Source organism: Mercenaria mercenaria, chromosome 16, assembly GCF_021730395.1.
Source record: "Mercenaria mercenaria strain notata chromosome 16, MADL_Memer_1, whole genome shotgun sequence".
NCBI classification, from domain to species: Eukaryota; Metazoa; Mollusca; class Bivalvia; order Venerida; family Veneridae; genus Mercenaria; species Mercenaria mercenaria.
The window spans coordinates 23160713-23185653 of record NC_069376.1 but is presented as its reverse complement, the minus strand read 5'-3'; the positions used below and the strand labels follow the sequence as shown (position 1 = coordinate 23185653).

The 24941-nt window shown below is 35.1% G+C and overlaps 1 protein-coding gene and 1 long non-coding RNA gene across 3 annotated transcripts; one reads left to right on the top strand and one right to left on the bottom strand.

Moving 5' to 3' along the window:
- The first annotated feature begins 3060 nt into the window (after positions 1 to 3060).
- On the top strand, positions 3061 to 5336 carry LOC123541085 (uncharacterized). Its single transcript, XR_008367780.1, has 4 exons — positions 3061 to 3195; positions 3431 to 3547; positions 4536 to 4672; positions 5270 to 5336. It is a non-coding gene; the product is annotated as an uncharacterized LOC123541085 (long non-coding RNA).
- A 4468-nt stretch (positions 5337 to 9804) lies between these two features.
- On the bottom strand, positions 9805 to 20126 carry LOC123540996 (uncharacterized). Of its 2 annotated transcripts, none has more exons than XM_053526378.1 (6): positions 20064 to 20126; positions 13984 to 14065; positions 13423 to 13566; positions 12440 to 12577; positions 11621 to 11728; positions 9805 to 10277 (listed from the first exon to the last, which is right to left on the bottom strand). In XM_053526378.1, exons 1-6 carry the CDS (start codon positions 20064 to 20066, stop codon positions 10216 to 10218), a joined length of 537 nt encoding a protein of 178 aa, XP_053382353.1. In that variant the 5' UTR covers positions 20067 to 20126; the 3' UTR covers positions 9805 to 10215. The 2 variants fall into 2 exon arrangements, with proteins under 2 accessions (XP_053382353.1, XP_053382352.1); XM_053526377.1 differs by lacking the exon at positions 20064 to 20126 and adding an exon at positions 17829 to 18438 and having other exon boundaries at positions 9807 to 10277.
- Positions 20127 to 24941: the final 4815 nt, after the last annotated feature.

Sequence of the window (24941 nt, the reverse complement as noted above, 5' to 3'; positions counted from 1 at the left end):
TTTACATTACTGACCGATCAGAACTGACTAAACATTACCTTTCTACCAGGTATACGATTAACTTATTTCCAGGTACATAACCTTATTCCCAGGTATACGATTACATTATTCACCCAATTCACAGGTATAAGACCGACTGGATAAGGTCGCTGACTTCAAATCACTTGCCCCTCACCGATGAAGGTTCGAGTCTCACTCGGGGCGGGCGTTGAATTCTTCATGCGAAGAAGCCATCCAGCTGGCTTACGAAAGGTCAGTAGTTTTACCCAGGTGTCCGCCCGTGATGAAATAATGTACGGAGGGGCACATGGAGTCTTCCTACACCATCTAAGCTGGAAAGTCGCCAAATGACCCATAATTGTGTTTGTGCGACGTTAACCTCCTCCCCCCGAAAAAGCAGGAAAAAAAATATACACAAAAAACGGTATACGATTACTTTATTCCCAGGTATACGATTACCTTCAATTATTCCCAGGTATACGATTACCTTATTCCCAGGTATACGATTATCTTATTCCCAGGTATACGATTATCTAATTCCCATGTACCTTTATCTTATCAGTCCCAGGTATACGATTACCTTATTGCCAGTAGATTCCCTGTACTTCTTTAAATTAGCGGTCTCTGCCCTAATGCCAACTACATGTAATGGATTTCTCTCCGACGACGTCACACAAGTATGTCAGCTTGTGCAATAATTATAACATTTTAGTATTTAGTTTAGGTTAAAACTTTTAGCGAAAACTTATCAACACGTATCTTTACCAAACTTTTTTTACAACGTTAACTTATTTTTAAAAACTCTTGGTGTCTTAAAAGGGTGTGAATGCATTAGAAAAGTGGTTAAGCATATTTTCCTTTGCATATATTGTCTGCAACAGGAAAGCGGGCTAATTTTATAGAACAACTGCGACATGAGCAAAACCGTCTATGACCTGATAAGATAAATACTAAACGTGACCACCGTTGTCAAAATAAGATTGTCCCTAATTGAAATAGTCACGCTGTCAAGGGGCTCCCGAAGGCTGAAACGGTAAAAAAAGAGTCTTTGCATATAATTATCTATGATCTTGTAGGATTGCACCATTATTTGGGAATTCAATATTTTATGGCTATGTTATGCACATTATGTTGAAATAAAATAGATAGAATCGTTCTCCTCGAGGTGAGGGTGTATGAGTTTACACGTGCAATGATGATACAGAAGAGCAGCATAATGCGATATTTTAGGTAATATATTGTGCTGTTATCAGTTTCCGGTATATCTGCATGGTGACGGAGAAATTCTTTCTCCCCGAGCTTGAGGGCGTATGGGTTTAGAACTTAAGTATGCTACCCAACCCTACACAATAATGAATAATTAAATAGTACTAGTGAACAATGTTCCCTCAAACACCTTTTGGCACATACAACGCGTGTAGTACGCATGCATTGCATTGATCTACTTTTTAATCAAGTCGCCACACCTCCGAAACGTTTTGGCATATACAGTGGAACAATATACCACGAAGAAATCAAATATTCAGCTGCCCAAATGCACAAAAGTGTCAAGTGAAGATTGCGACACAACTTAAACGCGACATTGAACACTAAACGTTAGCCGACAATATTACAGTATACTGTTACATCTGTCAAAGGGGTACGACGGTCAAAGCTAATTTCGTTACACGCAGCATTTTGATGATAACATATACGGTATGATACGACGCACGACATATTGATGACCGAAATGTCGCGACGCACCGGTAGTCCGCTTATTGTACACTGACGTTTAGGTATAGTAGGTCATGTTCACAATTTGACAGATTTGAGCTAAAACAGGGTACTAAGGCAGGTAAAACATGGAGATACCGGAAGAGTTACTTTAAGTGAACTTCAGTAAGATAAAGACACGCTAGGCGACCAGATTTGTTCAACTAGTATATGACAGGGTGCTGGTTTCGATTTAGCTGGCTCGACCCAAGGATAGTCAGGATGACAGCACTTACTCTTCTTACCCCGATGGCACTTGGAATTCCTATAAGAAAATCGAATTTTGAAAATATTAGTGGACTTTGATCTATGACCATGACCAGTGGGCTTGAACTTTACTACACCTTAGTCATAAAGGAGAGGCATGTTTACCTCAATCGTATATATCATAACAATCGGTCATCGGATTACCTTAAACACGCTGCTACATGAACTGATGAAGAAATAAGAACATTTTCGCAAGAAGTGGAAATGTTTCGGGGCTCGTTTTAACGACTTGTTTGTTTGTATGTAAGCTAAATTATAGTCGCCACCGGTAACCAACATGGGCGACGCCTCCGTAAGACTGTAGGTAATGTTAGTCAGAGGATAGTGCAAGATCCAGCTGCAGAAGCTTCCCTGGTTCTTTAGCGTGCCAGGTGTAAAACACCCATACACGGAACTCTTATCCTAGTAATGTTAGTAATTTTTAGTCATCCATATATCACACAGACGGACAGGCATTTTGTTCGAATATTTTAGTATTTTCATTTTTTTATTGTTGTTTTAATATAACTATATATATGAGGTTAAATAAGCATTGCATAAGCGTTCTTTCTTATATTGTGGCCAGATCTTTAATACGAAATTGTAAAAGTATGTAAAAGTGTGGCTAGCCTGAAAGGCCAGCGAAGAAGAATTATCTCTATCAGTCCATAACACGAAAATATGAAATACATCTTTAAAGACTTTTCATTTTGATACCTCAGTCCTATGGTAGTCAGCAATTTATTGAAGATAAATGTTTTATCACTGTTATACGGTCTCTTTAGCAAATCTAGAGATCGTACGGATGGACAAAAAAATTCAAAACATCTATTCGAGAAACCACCATGCTATTTAACTTAACAGAATGTTACAACTGCTGCTAGTAACACTGCTATGCAAAATCATGTTACTACTTTTGTTTTAATGATGTATATTTTCACAAAACTAGATGGTTAGTGCATGATTCAGTAATTTGTACGACATTTTTATCAGTGGACATGTAATTTGTTACAAGCTCGCTTATCATTGAAAATATGATTGCGGCTTTACTTTTAGATGTCCTCAATGTAGCCCCCTGAGCACACTTGAAAAGTAGAGGAAAGTTTGTTTGGCTCTTTAGTGTAGAACAACATCTAGACTGTATACGCAAGATGAAGATTCTTCTAGCTTTCACACTCTTAATCAGCATTTATGTTGGTATGTTATTGATATATTATTTATTACAAGAACATTATATTGTTCGCCGCGGTACACTTTTACAGTGCTTAAACTTTCTTAATTTATTCGAAGATAGGAGACGAGAAAAAAACACAATTTAATGACACCTTCAATTCGCAGTCATTATGTACAGTTCAGATTTTATATATTTCTCCTATTTCATCTGTCATATGTAAAAGCCTTGATTTAACGCAACCGATGCTATATATTTCAGTGTCATCCGAATACTGTAACCACGACAGCGATTGTAAATTAACTGTGTGTGGAGCTAACTTCACCCTAGATTGTTACGGACGTGGTGACAACGTCTGCACGTGCATACCAAACAACAGTAACATTATTCATACTTTTTTGGTTACTCTCAACTTCCCTCTGTGAACTTATCACACCGTTGTTACCTTAATCAGTGGCTTACGGGGCCATTTCATTTTAGCATGTAACATGTTAAACAGAAAGTATTTATGCATATTATAAAAAACTGAGGATATATGAGAAACGTACACTAATAAAGTTAAAAAAATATCATTATTTACTGGCGGCACGTAAAAAAAACTAACAAATTATCATACATAAACTTATGTAGAGTGGTGCTGAACAGGGCGGCCAATGCACGTGACTTTTCGGTATCGTAAACACGGAGAAAATCGTTCGATTCAGGTAACATCTTGCTTATAATTTCCTCATTACTTGACAGACTTTAATAAAGAGCGTCGAAGACAGGAAAATGGGTGCTTTCTTCGCCACATAGCTCAGCCAGAAATTCTTGATACTTTTCTCAAACACTCCGCCAAAATGTTTTTGACGTACCAAATGAGTAGATAACGTACGTACACTGGAATTTGGGTGATGTGTTAGGATACCGTATTGTGTAACAGTGGCAGACGTTTTGTGCCGAGAAAAAACACTTATTTTTTCGGTCTTCGGCGAATTTTATTTATCAAAATCCAAGTAACAAGGAAAATTACAAACAAAAATGTTAAATAAATCCTGCGATTTTCCTCGTGTGTACGATATCAAAAAGTCACGTGGGCTGGCCACCCTGGTGCAGAACATACTTGAAGTTCTTGCAAGGACGTAGTCAGAAGCAAAAAACATCAAGCGGCAGTAATCTTTCTAAAAACCGTCTGCATGAGCTCCCCTGAAAAACAAGTCGCTTTGATTTTTTACTATTTCTCAAGAAAGCATAGACATTTCTTAGCGAAATAACTTTACTGTTCTGTAATTTTTATAAACCTGCAGCATCCGAGACATCAGTATGATGTCGTCATACTTTCAGTCTCAATGTTAATTGATCTTTCACTCAATACATTTCTCTGCAGGCAACAGTTACAGTTGCACAGGTGATGGATCCTCATCATGCAAGGCTGCACACGGAGACTGTAACCATGGAGACCACCGCTGGCATTGCTATGACGGACGTTGCCGGTGCTCAATTTTTGGTTGATAATACACATAGGTATGTTAGCTAAAAAACCACATCAACTATTTTTGAGTTCCATATTGCTATTGATTTTCATCAAATTAATCTTGTGGTAATGTTTTTTTTTCATAGTTCTTTACGAGGTTATAAGAAATAATCTAAAACTTATCTTTAAATTCCTGATAATCAGCTAAATATAAACCATGTTATATAATCTTTATTGTTATAAATCTTGTGTTTTACAAATGACTATGTAACATATCCCAGTTCAAGCGTATTAACCGAGTCTACAGGTTTAGTATGTTTATGGTGAGGACGTTATTGTAGAGTGTGTGCGTGTGTGCGTGCACGTATATACTCACCTACTGTGATCCATATGGGCGGATCTCTAATAGTAAATTCTAGCTGGAAGTGAGGGGAATCGAACTCGCGATCCATGGTTTCGTTGTCAGACAATGTTATAACTTTACCACTTCGTCCGATCTTTCGCGGAGTTAGAAAAATTGTAAAGTGTATGTAATAAAAAATGTCTAAGGCACACCTAGAGTTTTATGATAGCATCCGATCTTGCAAGTTACGTTTAGTATTACAAGTGCTTTACCGTATGTAACTGGACTCTTTTTTTCGTTTCAGCCTGAAGGAAACCAGTCGATCCGTTACTTTAATACATTTGAATTGAAATAAAACTGTCAGAAATTTTTGTCAAGTCTTTATTGTTTAATTACTCTCTGCAGAAAAGCAGCGTTCTAGATAAGCAACCGTTATATTTTAACACAGTATTTACCCTAAGGGGTACCAAAAGTTTTAAGACTCTATAGTTTTCACTCAAGTTTATCGAGTGAAAACTATAGAGTCGTTATATTTTAGTTGAGAGTAAATATGGAACGAGGTATGTTTTAGAAATTACATAAAATTGCTTGCATATGTACTATACAAATTTTGTGATGTGCTAAACTTCTCTAACAAACAAATTTGGACTAACCAACGGTGTTTGCTTTAGAATGGTCCCGCTGTTAAATCAAAATGTAATAATCTAGATTGATATTTTAAGTCTTCGCTTCCATGAGATAGATATCCGTCAGTTTATTTAAATGATGAAACACTAAACCACACCCTTACTGCGAGTATATCAAATCAGATTTCAAATGTTTTCATGATTTAGGGCCAAAGCGTTTTCACAGTGTAAATTGATAGAAAACCCTCTTTGAATAACGTATTGTTATTAATAAAAAGAAAGATTAATTAATGTTTTTAGTGAAAATTAGAGTGAAATAGATCTGGAATTTTCCCAATGAAAAATACCAATTATATTTTTCGCAAAACATGAAATAAAAGAAAATGTGTCTGTTTTACACTCGTGATTAAAAGTATCTTTCACTATGAACAGCACGTCTTACATTTTCACTGGTTGCTCTCGTGTCTGCTGTTCACTCGTTTCCTACACTGAATCGTATTAATATCCTCTATGTGTTACAATGTAACTCAAATTAAGATAGTAATTCAGTCCTCTAAATCTTGTTTGTTGCAAAGAGGTTGCCGAGGTTGCTTGTTTGTTGCAAAGAGGTTGCTTCACACCGCTGTTATGGAAGCAGCTGCCAATGAGGAATACTTACTAGGCAATGAAGTTAACTAACCGTATGGTAGTGATTATAATTTAATATAGTTATTGTCGCTAGAGGCCGAGGGCAACAGTTCTATAGATGTCGCCTCTGCATACTTTCGACTTTTCCTAAATATAACCACAGAAAAAGTTTTATTACCGCTGTGTGAAAAAGATATGGATTATCACTGCTGTATTCGAGTCCAGCTGAATTCCGTGTTGTACTCGATACCATTGAATTACCTCTTTACTAATACCACAAAACAACCATACTGGATGCAATATAGTCCATCTTAACCAAAACAAGAGTGCAAATGACGGTTCTTCACCTCTCCCCATTATAGGAATGACCCCGGCTTATATTATTTTTGAACTGGTATCGTGGAAGGTTGTCCTTGAAAATAGCCAGAAAACCAGCTGATAAATCTGTGAGCAAAAGATTATATAGAGAAATTTTTGCCGATGTCTTTTAATTTGTGAATATTTAGCAGATATGACAAAACAGACCAATTTCTCCTCTTAAATATAATGTAAAAATATTTCTTCTAAATGAATAGAGTAAGATTGGCTAAATCCGACACCTTTCAAATACCGACACCTTTGTTGTTGTTTTTTAATTTTTTTTTGTTATAACTTAATCTCTGAGCCATTTCACTTCAAACATGGGTTGCTTTTTCATTCGAATCTAACTGTTCGCACACTGGTCATTCGGCTACCTATTCGTGTGAGCGATACCGTCCTTGTGTGATTGATATACATGTATGTGTACTGGATATTCACACCTAAAACAGGCATTTATTCCGTATTTTACTGCAGATTTGAAAAGTTTTAGAATTGAATGTGTAAGACCATACTTTAACTATATCGATGTCAAATTTCTATCTCATATGATATGAATAATTGTGAAAAATACGTTTTTTTTTGTCGCGAAAATGAAGATATTTTAAGGTGATGCTATCTATTTTCATAAATAATGGTCTTATTTAGGATTATAATAAGAAATTTTGTTAAGAAAATGAAAAGCAGGCATTCTTTGTGTTAGCCATTGCTTTCGTTTCAAAAAAATGGAAGCACAGTAAAATTAGAGCGTGTATTTCGAAGACATTATGTAGAAAAAGGGATACCTCTGACGATGTACCATGATACCATCCTCGTTGTTTCTGTCAATCGAGCGGATACCGCCCTTGTTATTGAAATGAGCATTACATTGAAACAGACTTAGCGATAATATGCAATGACTAACCAAGATAAAGATAAAACTTGGGTCTTCTATACCCTTCAGCTACTGGAAACAGCCTATCCGAAGAAAACTTCTTCTCGCATAATTTCTTCAAATTTGCTACCAAGATCCATTCACATAGACCCACTCTTGTGTGTACTAACCAACTGAATTGTGACTTCAGAAGCAGCAAACTGTCAGTACATGTTGTATTGTCTTGTTTAAAATATTCACTCATCAAGGAGAAGATATGAATTCGGCTGTTCCACTAATATTTAGTGGTGTCTGCAGATAGAAGTATTGCCTATAGACAGTGTGACGCTCCCTTACTGGAGCTGTAAATATGCCTTGCCAGGTTTTCTGCCCCTTTTGTTAATGTCTCCTACTCGAAATAACCCCTAAAACTGACTTCAATTTTATAGTGTTTTAAAGAAACTACATCTTTTAAATCTAACAGACATTGGAAATTATTATATAACTGATCAGTATGAGACTGAATTTGATTCATAAAGCAAGTGGTGTGTTCCCGAACCAGGCCCGTAGGAAGCATTTTGGGAATGAGGGGCACAACCTATGTTTTCGTAATTATTGGGGGACACAGCCAAAAGTTTCGTAAAATTTCAGTGTTAAATTAAGAAAATGTGTTAAGTTTGGCTAGGATTGTTGGGGGTGGGTGCCCCCGTCGACGTTCCTATGCCCCTATGAACCGAAGAGACCCGGAACCGTATGTCCTGCAGAAATTGAGACTGATAGTAACAACAATGTTTCATTGTTAGCCCCTCTAGTAGGTTTGCATGTTTCTCGAACAAATTCAAGCCTCAAGAATTTGCTAATTATCTAAATGTTGAAAATTGGACCTAAAATAGTGGGAATTATGAAAAAAAAAAATGAAAACGACGAGAAATGTTGGTGAAACTGTATACTATTCGCACTTTGGTGGGCCCTATTGATAAAAATCCTGGATCCACCCTATGGTTGTTCTATGTAACTATTTGTATATCATTTCAAAGTTATTAGAGCTCGTCTGATACTTAAACTTTATTAAAATATCATCTTACCTGTTTTTGGCGTCTGTCGTCATGTTGTGAATACATGTATTGCAAATGGTGATTATGAATCTAAGAGGAGTAAGTTAAAGTATGAACAAACCAATCTGTGTATATTGTATGCACTTGTAAATAAGTCGCGTAATAAGCACTACCTTAATGGAGGGTGCGCCTATAAACAGAGGCGGATATTACTCGATACAATATAAGGCAAACTGATGAAGCCGAAGCATACATGCGCAGATCAGGAGAGGAAATCCGAATTCCCTTTCGAGAAGAAAAGGAAGGCCTTACAATACGCACAGGTGCACGGTGCGTCCACAAGTTTTGTCGTACTTAGAAAGAGACTGAAGGAGAAAAAGAAGACCTTCAAGGATAGAATGTGTACTTGACTAGAATCGAATCTACATTTGTAAAAATAGATTTCATTGTGCAATAATATTGGAGTTGTACATTCATTTTTTAACTAATGAAATCTGGTTTTATGAAAAGATAAATTTCAATGGTAAAATAGATTGCCCTGCCATCCACTGTGTTTGTTCGTGCTGAGATTTAAGGTGTCGATAATAGCCTATAGGGTAATTTACTAGGTATCTACTTGCATCCAACCTTATTTTTAACATAAGACCATCACTTAGATCTACATTGAGCATATAAATTCTACTGAAAATCACTAAGCTTTTCAATTTCTTTTATTTAATTTTTAAAGGAAAATAAATCATGTTTCCCGAATTTCATATGACAACTCATTAGCAAATGCAAATGTATGGTGGCTGATTTCTACCATTTCGCGTTTTCGTCCCACGACCCCGCCGAGCGAAAACATGACGATTAACAAGTTAAAATGGCGGGGGCGCGAGGCGAAGTCTAGCTATTTAATGGGGGTCGCGGAGCGAAAACACGATAACTAGCGGAATCGCGGGCGAAATTTAGTAACTGATATGTCGGGGCGCGTGACGAAAACACGATAATTAGCGCTGCTTAAACGTCCAGTTTTCGCACAGCGCCCCCGACATTTCAGTTACTAAATCTCGTCCCGCTACCCCGCTAATGATCGTGTTTTCGCTCCGCGACCCCGCCAAGCGAAAACACGAGAATTAACAATTTAAAATGGCGGGGGCGCGGCCAAAAACTCGCTATTTAGCGGGGGCGCGAGCGAAAACATGATTATTAGCGGGGTCGCGGGGCGAATTTAATAACTGGAATGTCGGGGGCCCGGTTTACTGCTGAAAACAAAAAAAAATATTTAGCTGAACAATACGGTCATTTTGAAGTCATATTCTATCGTAGTCAGTGCATTTAGAAATGCTGACAGAGTTTGAACATGCCGGCGACATACGTTCAAAGTAGGGTCAACGTTCTATATTAGTGTGTTTTAGGATCAGAGCCCTGTCCTTAGCACGCCAGGTATTCGTTGGAACCTGGCAGTCAGTCAGTCAGAAGGTTCAAGTACACATTCAAAATATTTGATTACTTTCTAAAAATCATAACTTCAATTGCATGTTAACATTTTAATTACCTTATTAGAAGTATCCCATTTGAACTTGTATATCATACTTCATACAAAATGCTAAAGATATAAAACTGTAAATGTGTTTTGGCTACAAGGACACACTGTTTATATGAAAATATCTAAACAGAAGTTGAAACGGGTTGTGTAGAAACATATTGTGCAGCGACATTGTTTCATGTTTCAGCCATTCTGTTGCGGGATTTATCCTGTGTTTGTTGTATAATATCCAATCGGTATTGACTTGGTGAGAAAATTCACAAATTCTGAAATATAAGAGAAATATTTTGCTACATAGTAGAGCCTGTATGAGCTTTTAACATTTTACTACTGTTGATAATCACGCTTATTAACTTTGATGTTTTTCTGGTTAATTTACTATCAACCCCGAGTTGTTAGCTTGATCCAGGTGCAAGGTTTTGTGAAGGTGAGTGACCACAGTCTCACACATTTGGCAATCAAACAACTAACCCGGCAATCGCTCTCGCACCGTTTGTTCGAATTGATATAGCAATCGACCTCAATCGTCCTATGTTCGTTCTTATCTGGCAATCAAAATGCACATTGTTTGCACCATTTGAAGTTTGCATTAACGCACGGTTGCAAAATCAGACTGATAATTAGATCGAATAATACTATGCATATATGTCATCGTACGGTGACGTGCATCAAAATGTTTACAATATATAGTATGAAAATTTCAGAGCAAAGACAATATCTAAAAACGATTTAATACCTCAAATGAATATCTTTTCATTTAAGGTGATATTGCATTTAAATATTATAAGCGTAAAATCAATTTCCTTCTATAATCACTGAATGATTAATGCTGAATCATTTGTGTATATATTTTTCAGACAGCATTCAGCGGAATAACAACAGGTTTAGTTTTATTTTGCGATAACTGAATAAATCTTTTGGTATTGTTGAAAACTTGCAACCATTATTCAATATAAACTCTATGTAAGATGGAATTTTCAGACGATTCCACAAGGATAAGTCCCGTTTGGAACAAAGTATAGAAACTTCATTAACTGAACCATATAGAAAGGAGTAACAGTCATCTGCAGCCAGACACGTACTGAGTACATATGTATTACTAACAAAAACATAATGGGGACAAATGTATAACTAACAGAAAAATAATGGGGACAAATGCATAACTAACAGAAATATAATGGGGAAAATGTATAACTAACAAACATAATGGCAACAAATGTATAACTAACAGAAAAATAATAGGGACAAATGTATAACTAACAGAAATATAACGGGGACAAATGTATAACTAACAGAAACATAATGGGGACAAATGTATAACTAACAGAAACATAATGGGGACAAATGTATGACTAAAAGAAACATAATTGGCTACAAATGTATAACTAACAGAAACATATTAGGAAAATATGTAACTACCAGAAACATAATGGGGACAAATGTATAACTAACAGAAACATAATGGGGGCAATGTGTAACTAACAAAAATATATTGGGGACAAATGTATAACTAACAGAAACATAATGGGGACAAATATATAACTAACCGAATCATAATGGGGACAAATGAAAAAATAACTAAACTTTAAATCAATAGATTTGACTTTACCATTGATGTCAATATATCCATCTTTATTTGTGTCCATTGCAGACATTAATTGGCTAGCTTCCTTGTCTGTTAGAGGGTCTCCACACAGTCGTAAAGTCTTTACTAATTCTGTGATGAAATTATAACAAATCTAATTAAACCGGGTTATAGAGTGATGTAAAAGCTAAATGGGTGTGTAGTATTAACACATGGGTTACCAAAAATATATATGTGTTTAATCTGAAATGTTTATAGAAGTCATAAATAAAGTAGTGTGGAGAACATTCTGTATTATTTATTCACCACAACCGCTGCATGTCTTCGTGATTCTGAGGGTGTCCGTGGTCACTTGTTACCTCGCTGCTTATGCTTTGGATGTAAGTTTCGTTCATGTAAGGAAGCCATCAAGGCTGGTGCTTGAATTAATGCCCGAAAAAATCCAAGTTGTCCTCAATCATGAAGACGCGCTATGTGGCATTAACTGGACTGATAAAAAAATAATCCTTATGCCTGTCTGTTAGCATCCTGTCATAACAACATTCACTACATTTACTTAAAACTGCAATACTGTGATCTGACAAATTTCCAAAATTAATTCCATATAACACTTGATTTAGATCGAAATTAGGTCTATTAGGCTTAAGGACAATATTATCATGAATAATATTTCCGAAAAGAAAAACAAAGAAAGAATCAGACAACCGTACAATCATAGGAAAACTTAAAGAAATGTTTTACTGCACATACTGTGATTTTAAGGGTCAAAACCTGCCTTTTGAAGGCATGCAGATATTTACCGTCTTGGTTCACCCTGCCTTTTGAAGGCATGCAGATATTTACCTTCTTGGTTCACCCTGCCTTCACCATATGTATCAAATACAGCAAAAGCGTCTCTTAACTCCTTCTTAGCCTCTTCTCGGCTCTGCATATGTTTCATGATCAAGCGTATAAACTCCTGCTCATCTACACGGCCATTCTCTGTAAATAAATAATGTTGCTCACTGAAGGAGGTACCTGGGTACGTGCTTTTTATCAGTCAATCCGGCTACCCTCCCCCCCCCCCCCCCCTCCCCACCCCCTCGTTCCCCGAATACGTGCATTAATTTTCCAGTCAGTCGAGCTCATCTCGAACATCACTGGGTATGTGTATTTTATCAGGCGTTGCCCATATGACGCGACGTTCCGCCGTTAGCAGACGTTTTCGGCCTTTTTTAAGATTTATATGTCTACTCGAGGGTCAGATATACAGGATATGTTTGGGTCATTTTTAGAGATTTATGTCCACTTATGGGTCAGGTATATAGGATATGATTAGGCCATTTTAGAGATCTATATCTACTTGACCGTCACATATATAGGATATGATTAGACCACTTTTAGAGATCTATATCTACTTGACGGTCACAGATATGAAAAGGCCTTTTAAATTTTTTGTATGTCTACTTGACTGTCAGATTTATAGGATGTGATTAAACCATATTTTTAGAGATTTATGTCTACTTGGCGGTCAGATTAATACAATATGAATCGCCTTCTTGGTATTTTTTTTTCTCTTTGTGTATTAAGTACAAGTGGATATATTCATCATATTCACATGGAAACTTTGTAACTGCGATTAGTAGCTTAAATGGTTTACTCTTATAATCTACTTGAAGTCTCGTTGTCTTAAAAATAAGTTCGGTGTTTAAAAAAGCAAATAAAAATAAATAAAAAATGATGTGCTTATACTGTTTAAGTGCGATAGTCTTATTTTTCTTCCTAAACGATATTTAAAATTTTAAAATAACAACACTAACTCTATGATATAATTGACTAACACTTACTATCTACGTCGGCTTCTTTGACAATATCGTCAAGCTGTTTGTTAGTGAGGTTCAGACCCATAACCCTAAATGCTTGTGCTAACTCCTCGCTGTCCAGGGTGTTGTCGTTGTTACTGTCAAATATGCTGAACGATTTCATCATCTCTGTAACAAGAAGATGATCGGTTTTTTAGTGAAACATGTCCTATATATTAACCTGCACAACTTCTCTTTGCTTAATGCAACTTGGCACATCAGGCGATACTGTTCAAAATTTCGAACGCTTTGGTCTTGAGGTCTGACTTTGTATTTTTATGGGACCTTCTCGGACGCCATCTTGAATTTCTTGGAGCCAGACCTTAGCTGCCAGACTAAATGGTGTGTTTGTATATGTTTATGTTTGTACCCACCTGGCTGACTCAACAAGTAAAAAATAGGATAGAGTATCGTGAGGTGACGACAAACGACAGTCGGAGTCATCATACATCGCCTCTAATCAATATGGGAAGTAGTAATAACAGCTACTTATGGTAACAACACTAAACAATATATGAGAAACCGAAATGAAACGAACAATCTTACGTTTTACTTGTATTGGAGTCACTTTGACGTCACCTTCTTCCCCTGCCGGCACTTGCTGATCCGGGCGTGTAGCTGCATTGACCTTCAAGAAATTACAATAAACATCTCAAAACGTCACATCTTGTTCGCCAAAAAATGTTAACATATATAAAATTTCTCTCGCGATATTTACACGTCCTTAAAGGTTCAATGTTGGTTCAGTATTTAATACGAGAAGGATACAAAGCGTCAAAAAGCAGCCATTTTAATGATATCTAAATTAATGATACCTTTTGTGTAGTTATTTTATTATTTGTATACAGATGTAGTTTTATCAATATATATATATTTTTCTTTTATTGACATGTAATATTGAAGCTGTCAAGTGAGCAATCTGATATAATACTCAACATTTTACAGCGGGAGGATATGTCTGCCAACAGCATTCAGAATACTTCGAGCAAAAATGTTGTCTTACTTTAATACTTATTTTTGCTCATGAATTTGTAAAGCATTTCATATGCTAAATACTATAAGAAAACAGCGCTTAAAAGAAAAGCATTTATTTTTCTTTATTTCTTCTATCAGTTGGAAAATATGGCATGTAAGAAAAAGAATGCCTCACAAGCTGAAGGTGCTGATGGTAATATCTGGCTCTCGAATAACTGTTTTGCGTTGACTCGACAGATCCTCGTTACCCATGAGCCAGACATGAAAGATTCCTATCATAGTCGTGACATTGCACGTGTACACAAAAAATCTTTCGCTAAATATCTAAAAACAACATCCGAGTCATAAGCGTGACATACCTTCTCAATACGGTTAACATTTGTGTCAAATATTATTTTCCAATCCCTTGATAGAGTTATTAACCAGACAAGAAACACCTTTGACTTCTAAGTGTGACCTTGACCTTGGAGCTATTGGGTCTGGGTCTTGCGCATGACACGTCATATCAATATAGTGAACATTTATGCCAAGTAAGTTTAAAATCACTTCATCAATGGCAGAGTTATGGATCGGACAAGAAACAGACCATGTTAACCTTTAACCTCTAAGTGTGACATTGACCTAAGAGCTATGGGTCTGGATCTTGCGCATGACACACGTCGTCCCATTGTGCGGAACATTTATGCCAAGTAATTTCAAAATTCCTTCATTAATGGCAGAGTTATTGTCAGGACACGAAACAGACCCTGTTAACATTTGACCTCTAGGTGTGACCTTGACCTTGGAGCTAAGCATCTTGCTCTCGAATAACTGTTTTGCGTTAACTCGACAGATCCTCTTTACCCATGAGCCAGACATGAAAGATTCCTATCATAGTCGTGACATTGCACGTGTACACAAAAAATCTTTCGCTAAATATCTACAAACAACATCTACAGTTGTATGGGGAAAATGCCATGCTTATACTTTCTGACAACATTAAGGAATACAGCACAATAACCTTGTTTTAGGTCCGTTTAGACTGTAATAGTGACTATATAATAGATACCAGGTCCAGTACAATGTTATGAAATCCTATGGAATAAAGCCGAACGTTGACCCGCCGAATGTCGCCCCGCTGAATTTCGCCCCGCTGAAAGCCGCCCCTACACACGTAGCCCCGTCGAGCGTCGCCCCGCCAAACGCTCACACCCCTCCCCAAAAACACACATCATTTCGTGACCTTGACCCAAGAGACCCGAGTCATAAGCGTGACATACCTTCTCATTATGGTTAACATGTGTGTCAAATTATTTTCAAATCCCTTGATAGAGTTATTGACCAGACAAGAAATACCTTTGACTTCTAAGTGTGACCTTGACCTTGGAGCTATTGGGTCTGGGTCTTGCGCATGACACGTCATCTCAATATAGTGAACATTTATGCCAAGTAAGTTTAAAATCACTTCATCAATGGCAGAGTTATGGATCAGACAAGAAACAGACCATGTTAACCTTTAACCTCTAAGTGTGACCTCGACCTAAGAGCTATGGGTCTGGATCTTGCGCATGACACACGTCGTCCCATTGTGCGGAACATTTATGCCAAGTAATTTCAAAATCCCTTCATTAATGGCAGAGTTATTGTCAGGACACGAAACAGACCCTGTTAACATTTGACCTCTAAGTGTGACCTTGACCTTGGAGCTAAGCGTCTAGGTCTTGCGCATGACACGTCGTGTAATTATGGTTAACATTTATGCCAAGTAATTTCAAAATCCCTTTATGGATAACAGCTTTACATGTAAGAACGAAAGATAGGTTTCCTATATCAAATCCTTAAAGTTCTTAAGAAAATCGAATAACATAACCGATGTTAGAAAAAAACTTCAGACTACGAAAGTAGGATAGTTTTTTGTTTTTATTTCCTCCGTAGATATAATTTTTCATGTTCATTTTTTATAATTTTTTTTTCCCCTGATATTGTTAATTTAATTGTTTTGAGGTTCAATCACACATGTTTATGTACTTCTTATATATGTAATAAGTAAAACATCTTTTATATCATGAATTACATTGTGGGGGACAAAGCGGGTGGTTCCCTGACCCCTATGTACCCATTTACGGGGAGAATAAACGGGGTTACCACCTGGGCCTCAAACTGAAAAATAAATTAAGTCCTTTACAGAATCAGACAAATGCAAAATTTACATGTTACTTGAGAGATAGATCCATAAGCTCGTGTCTATTTTTAATAACATTAAAGTTATTTTGATACTTGTATTTAAAACGACTATATCTTGGCAGCTAAGGTCTACAGGAAACTATCAAAGTAGTTCAACAAAACAATGCCTCGATTTTTTTTGGCATGAATGAAACTGACTTATGCTACGTGATCTTTATTTCGAAATCGGATGGTCAAAATGATGAGTCTCGTTCCGTCTCCTGTATGAATAATCATATAAGCAGGTGTCACTCTAAATTAAAGAAATAGATAAAAAAAATGAACAAGTTGTAAAACATACATTCTATAAACAGTTAAGGTAGTTCTGCACGTTTAATAAACCGGAAGTAATGGCGTAACGTCATTTATCCGGAAAACATAGAATAATGCCTGGATTCGGCGTACGGAAACGAAAATCATTTTATAAATTAATGATAACCAGTGAGTAAATTTATTAAAATGGCACTGTTACTATATTTATAAAGTTAAAATATGATATTAAAACATCTGACACTTAAATAACTCAAAATAATGTCTTAAAATTAGCTTAAAATAGGCGGTTCACTTTAATCATAGCCACATATCTCGAAAATAAGCACACGGACCTATATATTTTATTTCGTCATATTATAGGCCATATATATATTTACAACTGTGAGAAGTTTCATTAAAATCTACATTGTAGAAAAATTTCTATTCGCGAAAATGTTATGAAAGTTGCGATTTCCCCATAGACTTCCATTACGAAAACTTGCATGCGGTCGAAATTTTTCAAATCAGTCTAGCAAAAAATCAAGCACACGATCCTATCTTTTTTATTTGCTGGATTTTCTTAGTATATTCTGAAGTTTTGAAAAATCAGAGTTTAATCAAATTCTACATTGTAGAAAAAATTTCGACCGTAACGTGCAGAACTACCTTAATGTGTGTTTTTAAAATGAAGTCCTGTATAAAGCAGTCGTTTTCATAACTGACGTTTAGTTATGATTTCGACATGTCTTAGGCAGCAAAGTATAACCAGATAGTGGCACCCCCTCTCGACAGGTTACTTAATAAAGCTTTGACTGTACTGTATATACACACTGAATCACATCGTTTTCTTTTTTAATTAACTTTTCACTAATTTATGAATTTAAAGTACTTCTGCTATTTCAAAAATATAATGTAAATCTGCGGTTTCTACTTTTAACTAAAAATACATGTAGAAACCTTACCGTATCCACGGCGACTTCTAACTTCTGCACAGCGTTATTTCTATCCTCCATTGCTATTTCCTGTTCTAAAGTCACACACTGACTGTAGACTTCCTTATAAACTTTTGATAAATGATATCCACAGTAAGGTATATATAACTTATTAGACCGCGAATGATATTTTTGATAAAGAATATCTCATTTTTTAAACAAATAATATATAATCTGTTATAGAACGCCTTCTAATAGTAAACACTCCATTAGTTTCGTATAACTAAAATATAACAGTCGACTTTTTATATTAACGCTCTGTTCGTCTGTATTGACATTCAGTGTTAACTTACTTCTACTAATACACTTTAAGTTGATCAATTGGACGGAACCAGGAAAGGTCGCAATGTATATACTGACCATGATACATAATAAGGCTTAAGATATTTTAAGAGTTTTTAGATTTACGTGGTGAGTGGATAAGTCTAATCATTAAATAAATTTTGTTATGAATATAAGCTGACGTTTGTAACAGGTTTCTGTTTGTTTAATATAACAAACAAATAGCGCTTGACCTCTATGATTACGCTGAAAATACACTGTCTCCTAAGAGCGTTGCTACCTTAGTGAAAATAGCTACACTGATCTATCACATCAATAAAAAGACGCATTTACATATTTAGTTTAGCATAATTTAGCATAATTTAGAGAAGACCTTTCAGCAGCACATTATCAAAACTTTATTAACCTTAAAAAAAAAGAACTCATACGGAGAGTGTCCCCGGCTGAGATTAATTTACGAATCAATATCTGATTGATGTTACCATCGCTAGTTTTTCTTTAAGTACCGTATACCTTTTTATCTTCTATAACATGTTTAACAGTTAAAGCGTACAGTTTAACATTACAATAAAACTTGTATTAATAACTATTAACACAAATGGTAAAATATAACTTGTTCTTTAACAACATAAAAAGGAACTAAAAAGTGGTCCCTTAATTAATGCAAGTGGTCTCATGGTCTCTCGAGCATGTTTGACTGTTCCCGTTTAAGGTATGAATATTACATGTTATTTTACACCTATGTATTTTTAACCAACTGGAAGCTTTCCTTTCTATCACATGGCACAACAATAGAAACCAGTATTGTAATGTGTGATTTAAAATACATCCACATTTTCTTAAGTATATATACAGTAACATCCGAAATCTACAATCCACAAAACTCCATATTTTTTTTTCATATCGTACTCTATTCCCAAAAATCTATATCTTTTTCATATTAGACGTGACAACTCTTCTGATTTCTTATAAGGAGACATTTAGAATTTCTTCCCTTGTATATAACGACAGCAGTATTTGTTTTTTTTAATTGCGATGACTTTCTTATTTTTGAACGAAACATGTAAGTGTAAGCACTCAATTTCTTAGTTAGAACGTTTCCTATCCAATTGTAATGGTTTCGGAAAAGTTACGAATATCTGTGTTAACAGAGAAGAACGTGTGTGTTGTTGTTAGTGAGTTAAAATATATGAAGTTTTTTTCCCTTAAACCTAATACCGTCTCCTTGGTATACTGAGAAAAGAACAACAAAACTCACTATCATTTCAAAAATTCATATTGAAAATTGCGGAAAGCACTTGGGTCGCATACTGACCAAACTACATGTATACATGTAACATATCATCATCAACTCATAATAATTACAGCATCAACATCATAAACTCAGTAAACTGAAGTCCCATGTTAATTATAATGTTTATAAACACCAAATTGTGTTTATCATAATGTTCATAAACACTTCCATTTGTGTTTATCGTAATGTTCATAAACACTTTCATTTGTGTTTATCATAATGTTCATAAACACTTCCATTTGTGTTTATCGTAATGTTCATAAACACTTTCATTTGTGTTTATCATAATGTTCATAAACACTTCCATTTGTGTTTATCAATTTTATTATAATGTTCATAAACACTTCCATTTGTGTTTATCATAATATTCACAAACACTTCAGTTTTCACAATATCTTGCTAATGAACTTGAAAGATTAAATTCACATTTCCTATTACTCATTTAAGGAATCACATTTCACTGAAACACAAATCACAGACTACCCAAATTATTGTTTCCACATATCTTTAAAATACACACACTACATTCTGAAGTTATAGCTTAATCTATCATATAGAAATCAGAGCAACAAAATATTATCATATTCGTAAAAAAAATAATCATACGCTATGACGAAAATGATGTATACCATAAACACTACTTGTCACAAGATTTGTAGAATGGTCGGTGTCCCAAAGCTGAACTGACCACTATATCAATTACCGTTACGCACGAAAACTTCGTGCGATAAAACGCCACCTGACGGAGACTACATACGATTGAAAAAAAGAGATAATTTAACAGTGTTGAGTACAATACTGAATTCAACTGGACCCGTACACAGCAGTATTAACCTATGTAGGACTCGGCTTTCGCCTCGTCCAAATATAGATTATTACTGCTGCGGGGGCCTCCGTGGCCGAGTGGTTAAGGTCGCTGACTTCAAATCGATGTGGGTTCGATCCTCACTCGGGGCGTTAAATTTTTCATATGGGAAAATTAGACCCATCGCAAAAGCCGATATTAAATCGGCCGTCGGGACTGTTCGGCAGTTTTCGGTCTAGTCGGTGTCAAATACTCAGAATAGGTAATCACTTCTTTCTTCAATGTACCGTGACTAATTTTTCTGACGTCAAAGATTACACGGTTGTATAAATATTCGCTGGAGTTAAAAATATTTCAAATAAAGCCAGGAACTGTATTTTTATCAGAAGGCGAATTACAGCTGGACGTGGGTAGGTCTTTTTGACTGTGACGAACAGATCGATATGTTAACATTTATTTTGATTTTCTGATACTGCTGGAAATCAAACCAAAGCTATCGTAAAATAAAAATGTAAGAACTGAATGCTAATGTTTGTGCGTTTATATGGGTATGAACCACAATGGAAGGCTTCTTACTGATCATCCAAGGATCGCTAGCGTGACTCACGGATTTGCAAGAAATCCCAATTATAAACGCACAGAAAATGCAATTCATTCTAAATCTTAAATAAAGTACACATGTGTGCGTGTTTCATCGGAATATTTGCGATCACCTTGCAGTAAACAGTCAAAATGCCTTGCAACTGATCAGACTGCTGATCTCAAACTTTGACTTATGCACAATTTAAAAACAGTCAAAATTATGAAAATGAAGTATTTCAACAGATTCTCATTTCATTCTTCAAGTAAATTTACGGTAAATTCTCTTTTAAATATTGCAGTTATAGGAAACGGTTTTAAGCATTACCGGTATACTGATTTCTAGACCAAGATAATTACTAAAAGTTATCGTCCTTGCCACGAATCGTCTTTTTCTAGACTTACAATTTCCGCGAGATGTATCTCTACAATTCTTGGAAACAATCAAGTAAATAATGATACAGAGACAAAAGTCTGGTGACAGATGTTTAGACTGAAATATAAAATCTAAAATAAATATATAGTGAGGGCATTCTCCTGCTTATCCACTAACGAAATATTCTATAAGGAAAGCAGAGAAACTATCAAGGTAACTGAACTTATATTATAACTCGTATTTTATAAAAACATTATATAAGCAATGCAGGAATCGCTTGTTGTCATTAGAAGGACAAGAGTCATCTGGTATAGGGGGTGCCAGACGGGTCTTGCCAGCAAGGGTGTAATCATAGTAAACGCCAGTCCGGTTTGCATGAATATCTATTTCTTCACTTTCTCTGTAAGAAGCAACAGCTGTACAGCTGTATTACCTGGGTTATGTGTAGTTTCGATTGTCCGCCAACCCATCCAGTATTAAGATTTTAATTATTCATGAAGTTAATTCATATTCATGAAAATGTTTATTTATTCTGATAAGGGACGTATTTAAACTAAAAAAAATATGTTTAAAGCATGATACATTGCCACAAAAAAGATAACACATGTATATAGATTAAGTACAATGATGATACGTATTTCACTGGATGAGGACTTGTAAACAAATCGTAAATGAGCTTTCAGATGGAAGACAAAACGACGTTGCCGTTCAAAAGTCAATGACAAGATGAGGAAAACACACTTACGTGTACGTTCACAATGAATAACAATCCTTTATCATTCTTTTTTTTCTTTATAAGTGGGCAAATAATCTATTTTCGTTTAAAGGGAATTACTATAGTTTTTATGCGCATCAATCTGCGCATCCGACACTTTCTATGGAAAACTGAACTGAAGTCAACATTTGTTGAAACATGTTACAGACAATCTTAAATATGAGGAATTTTGAATGAAATAACATTTTTGATAAGTTATATCAGTAATCAAATGTTGATACTGGTTTATGTTGTATTGACAAGTATAATGCCTGACAGGTATCTTGCTATTTTTGTGGTTGTGTTTTCACATCGCATTTTAGTACAAAGACAGTGTTGTTTATATAATGTAAGATAATTGACTTAGTACTGATAAGACAATATCACCTTTCAGATTATTTAGTATTCAATTATAGAAAGAATTAAGAATTCAGACATACATGTAATCAATTTGGCCTGGTTCGCGCCATTTCCGTCCGAACAGGTGTTGTATTCTAGCGGTCTTAACATAAAATTTAGCCTGGTGACCCATACATTTTTAGCCATTTTGATGCTCACAATACAATTATCTATACACAAGAAGAAAAAGAAAAAATTCTATGAAAGAGTTTTTTCAAAATTTAAAAAAATATTCTTCACTATGGGTATTTTTCATTGAAAAAAAGTTCACAAAAGTAAATATTAAACAATAATTTTTTTTCATTTGTACCCATTATTGTAAGGATAGAGTATTACAAATATGACTATGATATCAAATAAGTATATAATACAATCTGTAAAAAGAAAAAACCGTATTGTGCTGCCTGGATGTATATCTTGGTTGGCATTTATAAAAAAGCAGAAAATTATGAAAATGTTGAAAAATCGCTGGCAGTTTCAGCAACAGTGGGTGTGTTCAAAACAATTTTTCACAAAAACAAGCCTGGTAACCTATTGTTTTTATTTGTTCATTGTTTTCAGCACAAATTTTCCTATCATATATGCTAATTTAAAAAAATTCTATGAAAGGAAAAAAACTATAGGAATTCTCTTTAAGCAAAGCACAGGAGAAAATAAGTCCAGTTGACAATGCAAACTAGATCTGCACAATTTTTACAGTGCTTTTGAAAATCCAGTCTTTTGCTAGAATACTTTTTCGATTACTTTCCGCGTTGATTTATGTCAATTTGTGGGGAGAGGGAGCAGCAATTACCTTGCATCTGGTACATATTGTCTTGTCGTATTAAATTGTTTCGTGTTTTTAGATTAAAAATATATCGACAGACTTTACAGTCTTGATCTAAAAAAATTGACATGATCCTCGATTATACATTACGAACTTTTAGTAACATCGATATAACGGAAATCTATAAGATTGTCTGTATAAACAAAGAAGAATAGAAAATGACCTATTCAGATACCCCGCAAATTGAAGTTTTTTTTTTACTTTAAATAGATCCATCTCAGTTCATATAGACTCTGTTGGAAGCGGGACAAAAATGACTTCTTCAAATGTAAAAGATTAAATATTTTCCGCAAAAAAAATTTAAAAAATTAATAAACGGTATCCCTAAAAATGTAGATAGATTACTAAATATTCAATTTTTGTTAGAAAATGTCCTATTTAGAAATTTAAAAGAAAAAACAACAACAACAAAAACGCACACACAACACACACATACACACATGCACGCACGCACGCACGCACACACGCATACTCGTATTGCCTACCATGTGGACACTGCAGTTTTAACCCTTACTGTGGACACTTTACTTTCTAATGGTATTATTCAAACAGAATTGATAATTTTCTTACTCTATCTTATTATTGAGGCTACTCATTCGATGATTTACTGAAAATAGCCAATATAAATGAAGAAGGGGTAACCCTCAATATGGACACCAATTAGTCGTTGTGGACACCAGCCTTATATGGTAGGTGTCCACACGGTCATATGGTTTCTAATGTGCGAGTGCGCATACTGTTTGATACAGGTAAAGGATAATGACTAAGGGATCATTCAACAAAATAGTATTTAAAGGCCTAGATCCACTACTATATAAGTGTCCCCCCACAATCCAATGAACAACTCCCATCTTATCTGCTGCTTATCAGCGATTATGTAACAGTAGCTAATTAAAGGGCAATTAGCTCAGCAGGGTCCCAACTAGACCATGAAGATGTGTGCAGTGGAGTTGAAAGAAATTAATTTTCCTTCAATGTGGAATACCGGTCATAATAATAATTACTATTATTTTGATATTATATAGATAACAATAATAATGTAACATTACAAATAAAATAATGAAATATATAGTAATATTATTACAAATAATAATGATGATAATAAAACACAGTTATAGTGAAAACTCAATGATTTCTTTGTGTTGACAAACAATATTTTCCAATATCATAATTATTATGAAATTCATATTGATGAAGGTGAACCTTATATTTATTTAGAATACATTTTTGTATTTACAAAAAGAATGGGAAAATGGTTTTCTCGTATTTATGCAATCACCATTATTTGAATATAATATACTGGATAAAATCAAATTATTGTGTTCCATCTATACTGAATTTTCAACTTCAGTAAGTTGCCAAAAGTGAACTTTTTTCATGCTTTATTTTGTAACAATGAAATGCACATTCGGTTTCAGTCTTAGACAAATGTTATATACAGTATTCTACAAGCATTAAACAAAACTTTTAGATAAGTGAAAGTCACATTTTCTGCAATATCACACGTCTTCATACAGAATTTGAAAAAAATAAAAGCCTGCTTTTTTCCTAAAATAAAGTTTCTTGTTATTTAATTATTGTGTTTGACCAACAGATATTTTCTTTACATAAAAATGCCAACAAACAGGTATAACTTTAAAAGTTATCAATATTTATGTTTCCCCTTCTCACTAATTGATACATTTGTAAGGTAGACTGACCTCCAATAAACAATCATCCTTGTTTATTGGAACTATACTGTGATAGTCATTATCCCAAACTGTGCTGG